This window comes from Choristoneura fumiferana, unplaced genomic scaffold (assembly GCF_025370935.1).
Source record: "Choristoneura fumiferana unplaced genomic scaffold, NRCan_CFum_1 Sck3bRy_343;HRSCAF=565_pilon, whole genome shotgun sequence".
Taxonomy (NCBI): Eukaryota; Metazoa; Arthropoda; class Insecta; order Lepidoptera; family Tortricidae; genus Choristoneura; species Choristoneura fumiferana.
Genome location: NW_027413001.1, coordinates 98,107 through 113,994, shown reverse-complemented (window position 1 = coordinate 113,994; position 15,888 = coordinate 98,107). Strand labels below are relative to the sequence as shown.

The 15,888-nt window shown below is 41.4% G+C and overlaps 1 protein-coding gene and 1 pseudogene across 1 annotated transcript in view; both read left to right on the top strand.

The window, feature by feature from the left end:
* The first annotated feature begins 4,380 nt into the window (after positions 1 to 4,380).
* Positions 4,381 to 15,888, top strand: part of LOC141445080 (O-acyltransferase like protein-like) — a 28,699-nt gene continuing 17,191 nt past the window's right edge. Inside the window, exons 1-4 of the mRNA XM_074110853.1 lie at positions 4,381 to 4,443; positions 4,524 to 4,666; positions 5,010 to 5,089; positions 8,592 to 8,794. Coding sequence (XP_073966954.1) covers positions 4,381 to 4,443; positions 4,524 to 4,666; positions 5,010 to 5,089; positions 8,592 to 8,794 — 489 coding nt within the window. The remainder of the gene's footprint in view (positions 4,444 to 4,523; positions 4,667 to 5,009; positions 5,090 to 8,591; positions 8,795 to 15,888) is intronic.
* LOC141445078 (uncharacterized) lies at positions 9,606 to 11,077 on the top strand (annotated as a pseudogene).

Sequence of the window (15,888 nt, the reverse complement as noted above, 5' to 3'; positions counted from 1 at the left end):
TGAGAGAAAAAATGTACAGAATCTTTTTTGTAGACAATTTTATGTAGATAACATAATATGTCTTAGAAAATTTTTCGCTGTGGGCCAGCGTTTACGAGTTATTCACGAAAAACTAAAAAATGGAAATCATTTATTGCGGAACCCTAAAACTGGCTGCGCTAGTTAATATGCGACCAATCCTGTTTTTTTAACAGCGGCATAACGTGGGCATATGCATAACACAAGCGCCTCTCTTCATCGCAAGCACAGTAAGTACCTACATCCACTCCACAGTAAAACCCCTAAATACCTTAAATTATCCAATGAGGGCTATCGTTTTTTGTCTTTCTAGATGGCGCCACTGTTGCGTGAGGTTTTAAGTGTGGCTTTCAAAGTCTTTTATTACGGGCGTGAAAACAAAGTTTAGATTAAAATCATATTTAATACACCTTAAAACGTAGGTACCATAAAAATATCGAGCAACCACAGTGTTGCGTAGTCCCGTTTTGTTCGAAAAAAAAGGGAGGACAAAAGTTTCCGAAAGACAAAACTGTCTCAAAACACAGACATTCATTGCCCCGTAACGCATAATTGCCATAATTAATTTCAGGTAATGCAAAATATTCACAAAATTATTCTAATTATAAATAAACCCGCGTAGCTCACCCAAAAACTATGAGATTTGACATTTCGGAGACCTCACGCTACGCTACACTAGCGCCTCTAGCGGCGAATTCATACGCGATAGCCCTCATTCATAGCTAGGGCGTGCAAAACCGGTTTTCCGGTTTTGCTGAAAACCGGAAACCGGACAATATTTACCGATTTTTCAAAACCGGTTTTGAATCACAAAACCGGAGTTACCTCCGGTTTTTCTGTAATTGATTGACGTACATTTTGATTTTTCGAACGCTCTAAGAAATATATAATTTTGAGTCATCGAATAATATCCGAAATCCGAACGCAACCTATCTATACTACTTACACTCCTACCTCCGCCCGTAACCCTCGCATGCACCCGCAACCACAGGATGGCCAGGCCACGCCGTACAAAATACGCGTTCTTGAATCTACATAGGCACGACGACGTCTGTACACGCGACAATGTGTGCGTAAGATACACAGGGCTGACTATTGCAAAACCCTATCGATACTAATATTATAAATGCGAAAGAGTTTTTGTATGTTTGTGTGTTTGTCCGTCTTTCACGCCGTAACGGAGCGATGGATCGACGTGATTTTTGGCATAGAGATAGTTTATGGGCCTGAGAGTGACATAAACAAAAAATGCACAGTTCCCGAGGGAACAGCGCGCGATAACCGAATACAACGCGGGCGGAGCCGCGGGCAAAAGCTAGTAGTACTATAAGTGCTACCAATGACATTAAAAAGTACTTATATGTGGTATGGCTTAGATATGTGCAAATAAATGTAATCGATAATCTTACCTATTTCGAGGGTATTCTGGAAAAACAGAATAAGTGCAATTTTTTTAAAGTTACATATATAGGCATACTCAATGTTTTCTGCTTTATTTATCTAGCAAAACCGTATAAAAATTAATATTGTGCACTTATCCGGTTCTGCCAGAATATCCTCGATTTATTTAAACCTACTTAAAATGTGTCTGTCTGCGTATTTTAACCATTATTATTTTCAATTAAAATAGATATACGTCTACAAACTTAAACGAATTATTCGGTAGGTAGTTATTTCATTTTAGATTAAAGTAAAGAAAGTAATTGAAAATAATAATGCTTAACGTAACTGGTTTTTTTTTTAATGCAGTTGTAATGTTCTGATTATAATATATATTGAAAGATTGTAATAAATCCAAACTAATACTGTAATTATAATAAATATTTTTTATTGTGGGTATATAAACTATCTAAGAATATGATTTAATTGTTCAAATTCTACCATTACTACCATAATAAAAAAATATTTAAAAACATTGCCAAAACCGGGGAAAAAACCGGTTTCCGGTTTTGGGCTCTCAAAACCGCAATTCAAAACCGGTTTTGAAAACCTTCCGGTTTTGCACGCCCTATTCATAGCTGACCATATTTGTACTTGTACCTAAAAAACTGGCCAAGAGGTGTCGGACACGCCGGAAATAGTGTTCGTAGCCATTACGAAAAATTAAGTAATATTTTTCTAAGGATTTCATATTCTGTAAGGTTTTTTTTTATTTATGGATAGCTTATGAGGAAGTGGGTCTCCTGATGGTAAGAGATCACCACCGCCATAAACACCTTGTCAATGTGCCTGACAGCGCCATCTACACAATGATACGCAAATTACGTGGCTTATTGATGAATTAAAGAACTGTCATCGATTGTTTGTAGCAAATCAATAAACCAAGTAGTTCTTTAGGGAGCTAACAGAGGGCGCTTATGTAAACCAACTTTTAGGGAACAATTTTTATTATAATGACTTTCCAAATATACACCGAAGAAATCAGACCTCTCGCATTTGAATTCCCTGGCATCACTCCACCCATCCACGAGCCGACACACCTGCAACACCGGGGGATTGCAGATGCGTTGCCAACCTAGAGGCCTAAGATGGGATACCTTAAGTGCCAGTAATTTCACCGGCTGTCTTACTCTCCACGCCGAAACACTACAGTACAAGCACTGCTGCTTCACGGCTGGATTAGCGAGCGAGATGGTGCGAACCTTGCACAAGGTCCTACCACCTGCACCTGCTGGAATGTTCCAAGTTTAGGCATATTTTATACCTTAGGCTGCTATTTACTCTTAAACTACTAATAATTCTCAAGCAAACTTAGCCGTTATAGTTTTCCTTGAAAGTTTGATATACTTACTACCATTCTGAATTTTTTCAAAATTTTCCACCCACCGGTTTAGATTTTAGAGGGGGGGGGGACGCTCGATTTTAATGAAAATTTGCACTTTAAAGTTGAATATTTTGCAAACAAATCACTGAATCGAAAAATTGTTTTAGCAACCCCTAATGATTTTGAAATACCTATCCAACGATACCCCAGGATGGAGTGTAGTGGATGAGAAAAAAAAATCACCCCCACTTTACGTCTAAGGCAGGAGCGCCTTACTTCAAGGCGGGAGCGCCGCCAGTGATTGACGTCACAAAGGTGTTCGGGTACACCGAACACTGAATCTTGATTTTGAAACTATTCTTTCTTAACTACCTCTCCGGTCGGTAGCTAGATTCATTGGAGGGACAAACATCTCCCTCACACCGATGCGTGCTGTGTTGTTCTTGTTTTGGGTGTTGGGCACGGGCAGCGCTGATGACTTGTTAGACGACGAGCTGTACCGAGCAGCGCTGCAGCCGGCGCTGTGCGCGCGTCAGCTGGCCGGCATGAGGCGGGCTGACTGTAAGTGCCTTCTCAGTTATATCTCAGCGCTGACGACTTGTTCGACGACGAGCTGTACCGAGCAGCGCTGCAGCCGGCGCTGTGCGCGCGTCAGCTGGCCGGCATGAGGCGGGCTGACTGTAAGTGCCTTCTCAGTTATATCTCAGCGCTGACGACTTGTTCGACGACGAGCTGTACCGAGCAGCGCTGCAGCCGGCGCTGTGCGCGCGTCAGCTGGCCGGCATGAGGCGGTTAACTGTAAGTGCCTTCTCAGTTATATCTCAGCGCTGACGACTTGTTCGACGACGAGCTGTACCGAGCAGCGCTGCAGCCGGCGCTGTGCGCGCGCCAGCTGGCCGGCATGAGGCGGGTTAACTGTAAGTGCCTTCTCAGTTATATCTCAGCGCTGACGACTTGTTCGACGACGAGCTGTACCGAGCAGCGCTGCAGCCGGCGCTGTGCGCGCGTCAGCTGGCCGGCATGAGGCGGGCTGACTGTAAGTGCCTTCTCAGTTATATCTCAGCGCTGACGACTTTTTAGACGACGAGCTGCAGGGCTACTACGAAACTCGAAAATCGAAGTTCGTATCGTACCGTTCCTCTCGCTCTGGTATTAAGTATTAAATAGTATAAGTGTCAGAGGGACCGCACGACACAAACTTCGAGTTTCGGGTTTCGCAGTAGCCCTGCTGTACCGAGCAGCGCTGCAGCCGGCGCTGTGCGCTCGTCAGCTGGCCGGCATGAGGCGGTCTGACTGTTAGTGCCTCCTCGGTTGTAGCTCAGCGCTGACGACTTGTTCGAGGACGTGCTGTGCCCAAATTTCTTGCATTATAAATGATTTTTATTATTAAATAAAACACAGTTTCATTCAAGCAATTTTAACTACATATGTACTCGTAATAAAGATAAAACAATAGTGACTCTCATTGCAGTCTACGATGTAAGCTTCCGCGCACAAGCAGGCCTGCTCGGCGGCAACTTGGCCAGTTTGGGCAACTACCACCAATGCCTGGCCATAAACCAAGACTTCCCGGCACCAACGTCCAAGGGAAATACTGCATGATCCAAGCTTCGCTGACGCCTCCTGTTGTCAGGATACCCTCCTTGACCGGTGTTTTCAGCGTCAGAGAATGTGACCTGGACGGAAGTGACGTTGCCTGAGGCTCTGATGCAGAAGTACGCCGGCAAGTCCTTGTCTCTAGCTGTGTGTGTTCCCAAGTCGTGCGCCGTGGAGGCAGTGCTGGCGCCCTACACTGCGCACCCCTGTCGTCGGCTTCAACTACACGGAGCAGTACTGCCGGCTGCCGCACGACAAGCCTTTTGTCGCAGCCGATTATGTAGCAGTGTAAGCAAACCCTCAGTTAAGCTCAGTTGGTTTTCTTAAAATTTATCTAGACATGCGATAGCGTATCAAGCGAAGTTCAAGCTAACAGAACAGGCGAGCAGCACCGTGTGTATAACAATTACCCATCCCGGGACTGGACGTTTAACAAAAAGAGTATGAATGACCTCGACACTTCGGTCACGTTGCAGTGACCTCGTGAAGTGGTCAGGAGTATCTAGACTGAAGTTTAGGCTATGGCGTTTGCTTAGCAGCATAAGTCTTTCGAACTACCCTCTCTTAATTCCGATAAATATCGGCACCGTATTTCGAACTACAATTATTTAGTATTGATTTATTATTCCAGGATTGTGTTCTCAGTGCTCGGAATATTGACTTTCATCAGCACAGCATACGAACTGCGGCACATATTCATACTGAAAAGAGGTAATTCTGCTTTACTTTGCACCACCTGCTGAAATTGTGTTACTATACTACTCAAAACAATATAAGGACCACTTGAATTTTACCGGTAAAATGAAATCAAAAATATGTTTGCGTTTTTAATTGAATAAATTAATTAATTAAATGAAAAGCATTTGTATTTGTGTTATGTTGTATGTACTAATAAAACCATTTTTAGACAAGGAATGTCAGGAATAATTATATTTATTAGTATTTTCGTGATTCCGCCTGTTCTTGTGTTGGCTAACTCACGTGTATAGGTTAGAATCGTAATTTGTAACGTGTTTGCATCTTCAAATCGATCTGAGACTCTAAATTTTCTGTTGGTGGTAGATTATAAGGGTTAGGTAAGTGTTTGTGTCGTTCTTGTGATGTTGAGTGTAGGGGATGATGAGCCGCCCGATAGGGGCGGGACGCCTCTGCCTCCTAAGGTTCCGTAGCCATTACGAAAAAAAATCAAGTAATATTATGTGCGTTATATTATAACACAATTAAAACACTTACTACAGTCTTAAAATCTATTACCAGAAAAAGAGCGTATCTTCACGGCACTTACGTCCTTTTGTTGAGAAGCGCAGTTTTTCGGCAATAACTCAAAAACCAAGTTGAAACCAATTTTCGTTGAATGTATTTATTAAGCGTTACTTTTCCATATTTTTGCATATTTTTTGGACAAACGGGTTACAAGATAGAGGGGACTCACAATTTTTGCTACTTTGGGAGCGATTATTTCCGTAAATCTTCACTTAATCAAAAAAGTTTTTGAGAAACCTTATTATCTTTTTTAAAGAGCTGTCGAACTATGTGCCACACGTTGATGCGAGTTAAAAAAAATTTTTTTCAATTTCGCATGTAGGTACCCGGCCAATTTGCGTAGGAGTAATAAAATTTTAAATCTGGACCGCACACAGCCATGCAATTGATTGAATGATTGCCATGCCGATCCAAAAAAACTTCCCCATTATTCCTTCCGATTTAGATAAATTTCGGTATACAAAGTTGGGTTTACTTTATTGTTAAAAAAAATCGTACTATGTACTATTAATATCAATTTACAACCTGGCATTTAACTACCTGGTTATTTTACGATCTTGACATTCTACTACCTGGACATTCTACGACCTGGGCACCTGGACATTTTACGACTTTGACGTAAGACGCCGGAGCGCTACCAAAGTGTGCTAGATTCAAAAAGGCTATGCGACGGGATCGTTGGCATTTCGTCAAAGGTAGACGTTTGTGCCATAAATGCCTCATACACAAACACAACAAGGACGAGTGCCCTGGTGCGAACTGTGAGATCGATCAGTGCGGCCTGCCGCACCACGAGCTGCTGCACTGGCCCGCGGCGCCCGCCGGCCCTGCGCCGGGCCCCGCGCCGGCCAAGCCCGCGCCGCCCGAGCGCGTCCACACTGCCCAAATACTCCAATATGTGGATGACATAGCTCTATACACGACTTCAAAATCGGTAACCGAAGCTTCTAATTCCCTGAACTCTGCTCTTTACTACTTGGACACGTGGCTTGGCGATCACGGCCTCTCTCTGTCTCCAGACAAAAGCAGTGTCGTCGTTTTCACCCGTAAAAGGGCCGTGCCTGAAACAAACATCCAGGTTAACGATCATCCTATTGTGAACCAGGAGAAAGTAAAATTTTTGGGAATCATTTTAGACTTGAAACTGACGGGAATCGACCACCTCAATTACGTCAGCCAAAAAGCAGAAAAAAACATAAACATCCTGCATGCGTTATCTGGAGTCAGGTGGGGCTCTCACCCATACAGCCAGAAGCTACTCTACAACGCCATCATTAGGAGCCACTTTGACTACGGATGCTTCCTTCTGGAGCCCTGTAGCAAATTGGCGCTGTCTAAATTGGATAGGATTCAGGTTAGATGCCTGAGGATAATCACGGGCGCAATGAAATCCTCTCCAACTAAAGCCCTGCAAGTGGAATATTTGGATCCGAAGACAATACCTAGCTGATTGTTTTTTGTCCAAAACCCTTCAGACATCTTCCCATCCCCTACTTCCTATCATAGAGTCCCTCACACAGTATGTCTCCACCTCACCTTATTGGACCCATAAAGTGAAGCCACTCCTAGTTAACAGCTTCCAAAAAATACAAGCCCTTCCTGTTTCACTCTTCCAAAACTATAGAAACCCCCTATTTGAAACAGACATTGTCATTCTCAGCCTCGGCATTCATAAAAAACAACCTAATGCTGACTGTTTTTTCAACAAAGAGATTGGAGAAAAGTGGTCTAATTACCTTACCATATTTACCGATGCTTCAAGACTATCAGAAGGAGGCCCGGTAGGTGCCGCTGTGTGGATCCCAAAATACAAAATATTATTAAATTTTAAGTTCCCTTCCGGTAGCTCAGTTTTTTCCGGAGAAGCCGTGGCTTTGCTTGAAGCCATCCTTTTTGTCCAGTCTCACAAAATCAAAAAAACCCTCATTCTTACACTCTTTAAGTTGCTTGCAGGATATCCTGAAGCGACCATTTCGTGCTTAAGATAACTTCTGCATCACTTTAAAAATCAAGGAAACCCTTCACAAAACCCACCTCCAAAACCTTGACATAGTACCTACTGGCTTGGATCCCCGGTCATTGTGGCATAAAAGGTAACGAGGCTGCGGATATGTGTGCTAAGGAGGCCATTGAATTAGGTTGTGATAAGTATAAGTAGTGCTTTCCACGCGACGTAAGAGCACTCGCACTTCCACAGATGCGTGATACTTGGAACACCGACTGGCAGTCTACTCGTCTTCGCGTTGGCAAACATTATGGAAAACTCCAACCTGAGCTTCCCACAAAGCCGTGGTTCTTTATATCTAGAGCGATCCCCAAAAACATCACCTCCACTATCACTCGCCTCCGTCTGGGACATGTATGCACTCCAGTCTTCCTCGCCAAAATACGGGTCCGAGACAATTCTTTATGTGAATGTGGCATGGACGAGGGCACCCTCGAACACATGTTCTTTCACTGCACCAAAATCGTTACTCCCCTATATGACCTCCTCCCTCCTGAAATCCCTCGCCCTGTCAATTTAAACTTCCTTCTTGCAATAGCACACACCCCCCTTATAACTGTACTATGTAAATTTATTAAAACTAACAAATTATTTTTGTAGGTAGTTTAACAAATTTCATGTTTGTGTTGTCTTATTTTAGGTTCTCATCCGATTACCGCACACTGAATCTACCGAACAACGACTAAACTGATAGTGTCTTTTCCAACCTCGACATTGGCGGAATCATCGATAGTATCGATGGAGCTATACTTTCAAGAATTGAATTAATTAGTATTTTCGTTTCACCAACGAAATTCACGTGGCCCTTATTTTCTTTTGTTTGAGTATTATTTGTATTTTTAATGTAATTGATACAAATACAAATAATTTATACCCTCTAAGTATCCAGGATAGGATACCTTAAATTGTGTCCATAGACCATTAATATACTGTTTCATCTTACAGAGCCCTCGCAAGCCAGCGTGCTACTCCGCACCTGTTCTCTGTACTCCAACACGCGCCGGCTGCTGACCTTCGACAGGCCCAGGGCTCTGGACTGTCTGGACGGCATCCGCTCCCTTTCCATCCTGCTCATCATAGTCTTCCACACCTTCTATTTGTACTTTTATTCTGCAAGGAACGTGGCCAACAGTTTTGAGGTGCATCAGGTACGTGATCTTTGCATAATTTTGGCGTCTCTAATGACGAGTTCCCGAGGGAAGAGCTTGCAACTAAAGGAGTGGCGTACTGCCGTCAAAACGGGTCTATAGGAGCTTTTGAGAAAATCAGACTTGAAGATCTTGATGCCAACACCGACTCTGAAAAACTCGACCCAAGCCTTACATGTAGGTACACCTTTAACGATGATGGCATACTGCACTGCAGATCTTGCGACCGGACTATCAAAACCAAGTTTGGGTTTGCTAGTCACGCTCGCGCCGATAACACATCTTGACAGGGTGTCGCTGTCGACAGATACCTCTGGGAGGACATCATCATCATCATCATCATCATAATTTTGTCGTGAATAGAATTTAAAAAACCGGCCAAGAGCGTGTCGGGCATGCCCAAGATAGAGTTCCGTAGCCATTACGATAAAACAAGTAATATTTTCTAATGTTTTCGTATTGTGTACGGAATCTTCCAACTTTATGTATAAACCTTTAAATATGATTTTATTGAGATTAGATTTCTATTACATAAACATAAATAGATTTGTTACAAATTCATTCAATTTAACAAAAATTTATTCCAAGTGTAGAGGCAGCACACGGAATTATTTTATAAAAAAAAACAAGAGAAGCGGCTTTCATGCAACGAGGTTGCATACTTTATTAAAAGATCGGGAAAATTGACATTTTGGAAATATTTCTTTGTCATGTAATTTTTTAGGTATCGATATATTTTTAATGCCATAAATTTAATTTAAGATTGTAATCAACAAATTTGGAAAATAATAGTCTATTTAATCGGAGTGGGATGACGCGTCGCAGCCCGCCATCTTCACCGGCGCCCGCAACTGGCCCCGCTCCCGCCCCCCACACGCCTACTAGACCAGAGGATCCTCTAGAAGTCGTATCGACGTCCGAGATCCAGAACTGGATGTCTCAATCGAGCAGTGCTTGAATGAAGTGTGCGCTATATCCTCGGAAGGGAAATTGAATTCTGAGCAGAAACTGAGGATAAGCAATCTTTGCCGCAAAGTAGGTCATGGCACTTCACAATTGCCTGTGTAGTACCAGGCATTGAAGCAGAAAACTCTTCAGTTTTATAAGTCCCTGCAGGTACTGGAAGACAATCAAGACCTTTCGCAGCAGTTACTGGACCTTAAGAAACGTATTTATGTATGTATGTATGTATGTAAACTCTTTATTGTACAAAAGAAAATAAACAAAACACAATTGACAAACTTTGAGATACTTGTACAAAGGCGGACTTATCTCTTTAAGGGATCTCTACCAGTCAACCTTTGAGTAGATGAGAGGAGCAATCAGTTAGGGTCCGACAAAGATTGAGAAACGTATCGAAGAATCTTCGAAACTACTGCGGGGCCTGTCTCCTTCGCCGAAGTCATAAAACGAAACGCGAAGACCTTTATACAGCCCAGTAATGTCAGCTCCGTAGTGATCTATCCGAATGACAAAAAGAAGACCAGCGAGACCAGAGACAAAAAACCTCGTTCCGACATTAATCCGACCTGAACAATTGAAGCTGCAGGTGAGAGGTTTACACAAGACCAGGAACGGCGGAGTAATCATCAGCACAGCACTGATACCAAGTCCGGCATTAAGAAGTTGAAGCAGTCTGCGCAGCTGACCTCGTCGGGGCTCACCGTGGATGAACCGCACAAGCGCAAACCGAGGATCGTGGTTGTTGGTGTGCCTTCAGATATGCAGGAAACGGAAGTGTACAACTGCATCTTCCAACAAAACTTAGCCGGAACATTTAAAGGTATGACATACGAAACCTTTATTAGCTCTATTAAACTCAGCCATAAGTCGGGAAAAAAAGAGGCCGAGACCTGCAATTACGTGTTAGAAGTAACAGCTGAGATACGTAAGGCCTTAATTACAAAGGAGAGAGTGTTCGTGCATTGGTCATCCTGCCCCGTAAGGGATTTCACTTTGGTAACGAGGTGTTTTAAGTGCCAGCAGTACGGGCACGCCGCCAAGTCCTGCCGACGGGAGACCTCCACTTGTGGACACTGTGGAGAAACTGGCCATGATATCAAACAATGCACCAGGAAAGCCGAACAAGCAAAATGTACTACTTGTCTGTTTTTCAAAAAACCGTGCGGCCACAAGACGGGCGACTCCGAATGTCCTGCTAGATTACTTGCAGAGAAGAGGTACCTTAACACCATTGACTATGGCGGCGTCTAAGAGCGCCGTACTTAAATTAGTTTTTTTAGAACTTTATTTATTTTCACATTATGACTAATCGATTGATTGATGACCTAGATAATTTCTCTTGTCTGAGTCATCGGCATGTGAGGTTGAAAGGCGTAAACAATATCTAGCGTCTTATAGCTGAAGAGATGTGGCGCAGTGCAGGATGACGTGGAAACAGGGTAACGGAGGCAGTGGCGCATAAATAACACACTTCGTTCATTCAACGCTGTATTCTTCATAAATACAACAAATGAATATTATTTATAATATCGAATTATATCAGGAAATAAACGGATTAAATCAAGAACACGTACGAGAGCGGTCGGTGTCAACAAGGAAGGAAAACAGACAGAGCCAGAGACAAACGCTAGTGTTGTCAGTTGTCAAACAACATGCAATAACCATAGACAAGCTTATAAGAATGGTTTACACATTTCTAACACCACCCCTCATTCTTATAAGAGCTTAATATGTACTTACAGCACTAAAGTTACATACTTACTTATACAATACAATACATGCTCTATCTTAAGACTCTATGTATAAACTTATGCATAAACATTCTACATGCTCTACATTGAACTCTATGCAAAAACTTTTTCATGCTCTACATTAAACTCTATGTACAATACAGACTCTATAAACAAACAGACTCTATAAACAAACATTTTACAACACTAAATTTTGAAGAAACATGATAAAAGTCTTATATTTATCCAGACATACTTAGACATTTTAAATTCAGATCTTCAACAAAATAAAGATGTTTATTTTTGCACAAGGGTTTAGTAAGCACATCAGCTGTCATTTTAGTGGTAGGCAAGTATTTAACATTAACACTACGCTTAGATATAAGATCTTTAACAAAGTGATATCGTAGGTCAATGTGTTTGGTCCGCTTATGCGAATATTCTTTTGCTAGCAACAATTTATGAGCGCTTTGGTTATCATTAAAGATAACAATATCCCAGCGTTTATCAAAAAATTCCATCAAGAAATTTTTAATAAAACACAATTCTTTAGCGACATCACTTATGGCCAAATACTCTGCCTCAGTGCTAGACAAAGCCACACAACGCTGTTTACGAGCTTCCCAGCTTATTACATTGCCACCCAGTTTCACAACAAAGCCTGTGTATGATTTTCTATCATTTAAATCATTTCCCCAGTCAGCATCTGCATAGGCAGTTATATTTAAATTACTACACTTATAGAAACAAAGACCCAAATTTATGGTACCTGCCAAATATCTAAGCACACGTTTTGCAGCTACCCAGTGGCTCTTGTTAAAATTAGTTAAATATTGACTAAGCTGACTGCAGCTAAAAGCAATATCAGGCCTTGTGCAAACTGATAAATACATTAGACAGCCTATTAATTGTCTGTATTGGTATACATCATCATCCAAAGGTTCATTGTCTGATTTTTCAAGTTTATTATTAACAATCATTGGTGTGGACACATGCTTACAATCAGACATTTTAAATCGCTTTAAGAGCCGTTTTACATACTCAGATTGGTCTAAGATTAAAACATTATTACTTCTAGTTACACGCATACCTAGACAACTAGTAAGTGAACCAAGATGCTTAACACAAAAATTAGTATTTAACATTTCATACAAATCTTTAGTATCACAAGTCGAAAAAATATAAAAATCATCAACATAGAGAGCTACAATAGTGAGATCTTTAGCCTTTTTCTTAATGTAAACACAAGGCTCACACCTACTCTGTATGTATCCATTTTCCGACAGTAAATCATTCACTTTCAGGTTCCACATGCGACTCGCCTGTTTCAAACCATAAAGACTCTTTAAAAGCATACATACTTTACTGTTATCATGAACGAAACCCTTTGGTTGTTCCATAAAGATCCTCTCATTCAGGTCACCATTTAAAAACGCTGTTGTAACATCTATGTGCTCTATGGACATATCTAATTGATGTGCCAACGAAAAAAGTATACGCATAGTTGAATGACGCACGACTGGTGAAAAAGTATCCGAGTAGTCTACACCCTCTTTCTGACTAAAGCCGCGAGCAACGAGGCGAGCCTTGTACCTATCAAAGTTGCCAGATGCATCGTGCTTCAATTTATACACCCACTTACATTTTATAATATTGGTATTAGAAGGTCTGTCTACTAACTCCCAAACTTTATTTTGAATGAGTGACTCATACTCTACCTTCATAGCATTTTGCCATTCAGACGAATTTAATGATGCAGTAGCCTCTTCATATGTTTGAGGCTCTTCAAATATAGAGCTGGCGTACATACCGATTTCATAATCGCCATACCTAAGCGGTGGTTTACCGCGGGTACTGCGCATGGGGCGGTCGCCGACGGTCACAGGGTCTTCTGGACTAGTGGCACACTCCCGTTGAGCCGCGGCGTCCCTGCGAGGCTCCGGCTGCTTCTCCAGCTCCTCAGCAGAGGACTCGCAATTAGCAGAGGCCTGCACTGCCTCGCTGTGCTCATCACTCTCCGCGCCAGACTCAGCATCTGTAAATTCATACGAAAAGTCATAAGTATGATTCATATCTTTATTGGAATTTGATGTATAATTTAAACTAGGACTTGAAATGTGATCTGACTGACTAGAATTGTCAATATTATTGCTATTTATCTCATTATTATAATTATCACTAATACTATTCAATTCATTATTATATTCTTTAAATGAGACCAACAATTCATCATCATTATTAGAGTCTAAATTATTAATATTATTATTCATGTCAATAAATTTAAAATCTTTATAAAATTTATCCTCAATAAAATGAACATTCCTAGATAAAATTATTTTCTTAGGATTATTTGGATCCATAAGTCGGTATCCTTTGGTCAATTCAGAGTAACCAACAAATATACATAATTTTGCCTTAGCGTTCAACTTACTTGTACGAATATGCTCAGGAATCAAATGATATGCCATGCACCCAAAAACACGAAGGTGTCCAAGATCAACTGTGTGTTGGGACCAGACTTCCATGGGTATCTGTCCTGCTAACGCCGCCGTAGGGCTTCTATTTTTTAAATAGATAGCTGCTTGTACAGCTTCTCCCCAAAAACGGTTACAGAGACCTGCATGAATCATCATACATCTACCTTTTTCAATTAAAATTCTGTTTAAACGTTCACTGACTCCATTTTGTTGAGCTGAATATGGTACCGTTAATTGGTGAGCAATGCCTTCCTTCTCCAGGAAAGACCTAAAGTTATTGTTAACATATTCTCCACCATTGTCAGAACGCAGGCATTTAATATGCAACCCAGTCTGCTTTTCTACCAGATTTTTAAAATTTATAAATGAAGCTAGTACTTCAGACTTCTTTTTCAATAAATAACCAAAAGTTTTCCTAGAAAAATCATCAGTAAGAGTCAATAAATACCTTGCACCTCCCCAGCTGATCTCCTTCATAGGGCCACAAACATCACTGTGTATAAGCTCCAAAGGCTGGCTAGCACGCTTCATAGACCTCTTCGGATAAGCCTTGGCCACAGGCTTCCCCTGAAGACAAGCGACACACGGACTGATGTCTCCTTTGTCAACCTGAAATGATATGTTACGCGCAGCACTCTCCTTAAGAGTACACATCCCTTTGAGACCTAAATGCCCTAGCCTATAATGCCACAAATTGGCATTTGCACAATGAGAATCAGCTAACTTTGCAGTCTGTGATTCCTGCACTTGATGTAGGATAGCCATTGACTGCTCCTTTGCAACGGTAAAATTCAATTTGTAAATACTCTTACTTAGACTTGCAGACATAATGGGCTTGCCCTGTATATGACATCTGTCATAAATAAAACATCCATCATCCTTAAACACCACGACCATGCCCCTCTCACACATCTTACTAACAGAAAGCAAATTTTCACTCAACTGTGGAACATACATTACATTTTTTAAAGTTTTACTACAACCATCAATGCTTACTTGTACATCACCAACTCCTGAACTTTCTAATTTAGTTGTCTTATCAGCACATGTGATTAAAACTTTATTGTTTCTCACATTTTTCATTAAGTTAATGTCATTACACATGTGTGATGAAGAACCACTGTCCACAATAAAGTTCTTATTTTGTACAGCCGCTAAAAACGATGAAGCAAACACTGTCTGTTCTTCTTTGCTTTCCTTCTTCTGTCGTTTCAATTTAAAACAGCGAGACTTTGTATGGCCAGGTTTCTTGCAAAAATGACAAACTATCTTTTTCTTATTATTAGTATAGGAGTTGCCAGCTGCAAGTGCACTCGTCGGAGTACCTTCTGCAATGCTGTTAGCTCTTCTGAACTCTTCTTGAATGAGTCTAGCTCGTACCAGCTCTGACGATAATACTTTGGTCATCGATGCTGTCTCCAAAGCCGACACAAGCGTATCGAATTCTTGTGGGAGACCAGAGAGCAAAATTTCTGCAATTTCAGCATCTTCAATAACTTTGCCAATGTCAGCAAGTTGTTGTACTATAGTGAAGACTGAATCAATGTATGCCGTCATACTCTCACATTTAGTGTAGTCCACATGATGAAGCTGCCTTAACAAAGTGACACGTCTGAATAAACCTTTGTCTTCAAAGACGGATCTCAATTTTTCCCAAGCTTCTTTGGCTGTTTCTATGCCGTAAAGTAATTGATAGAGAGAGGGCCTCACGCTCAATGAGATACGAGCAAGTGCTTTTGAAATCTTGACGGTATCCAATTCCGTACCGGTGACACATTCCCACAGTCCTTCAAGTATTAGGGAATTTTTTATTGTAAATTTCCACGCGTTATAATTTGCAACGCCCTCCAATTTTTCGGTGTTAAAAGCATTACCACCAATAACGAAGGTTGAAGATGTGCCAGGCGAAACGCCAGCAGCAGCA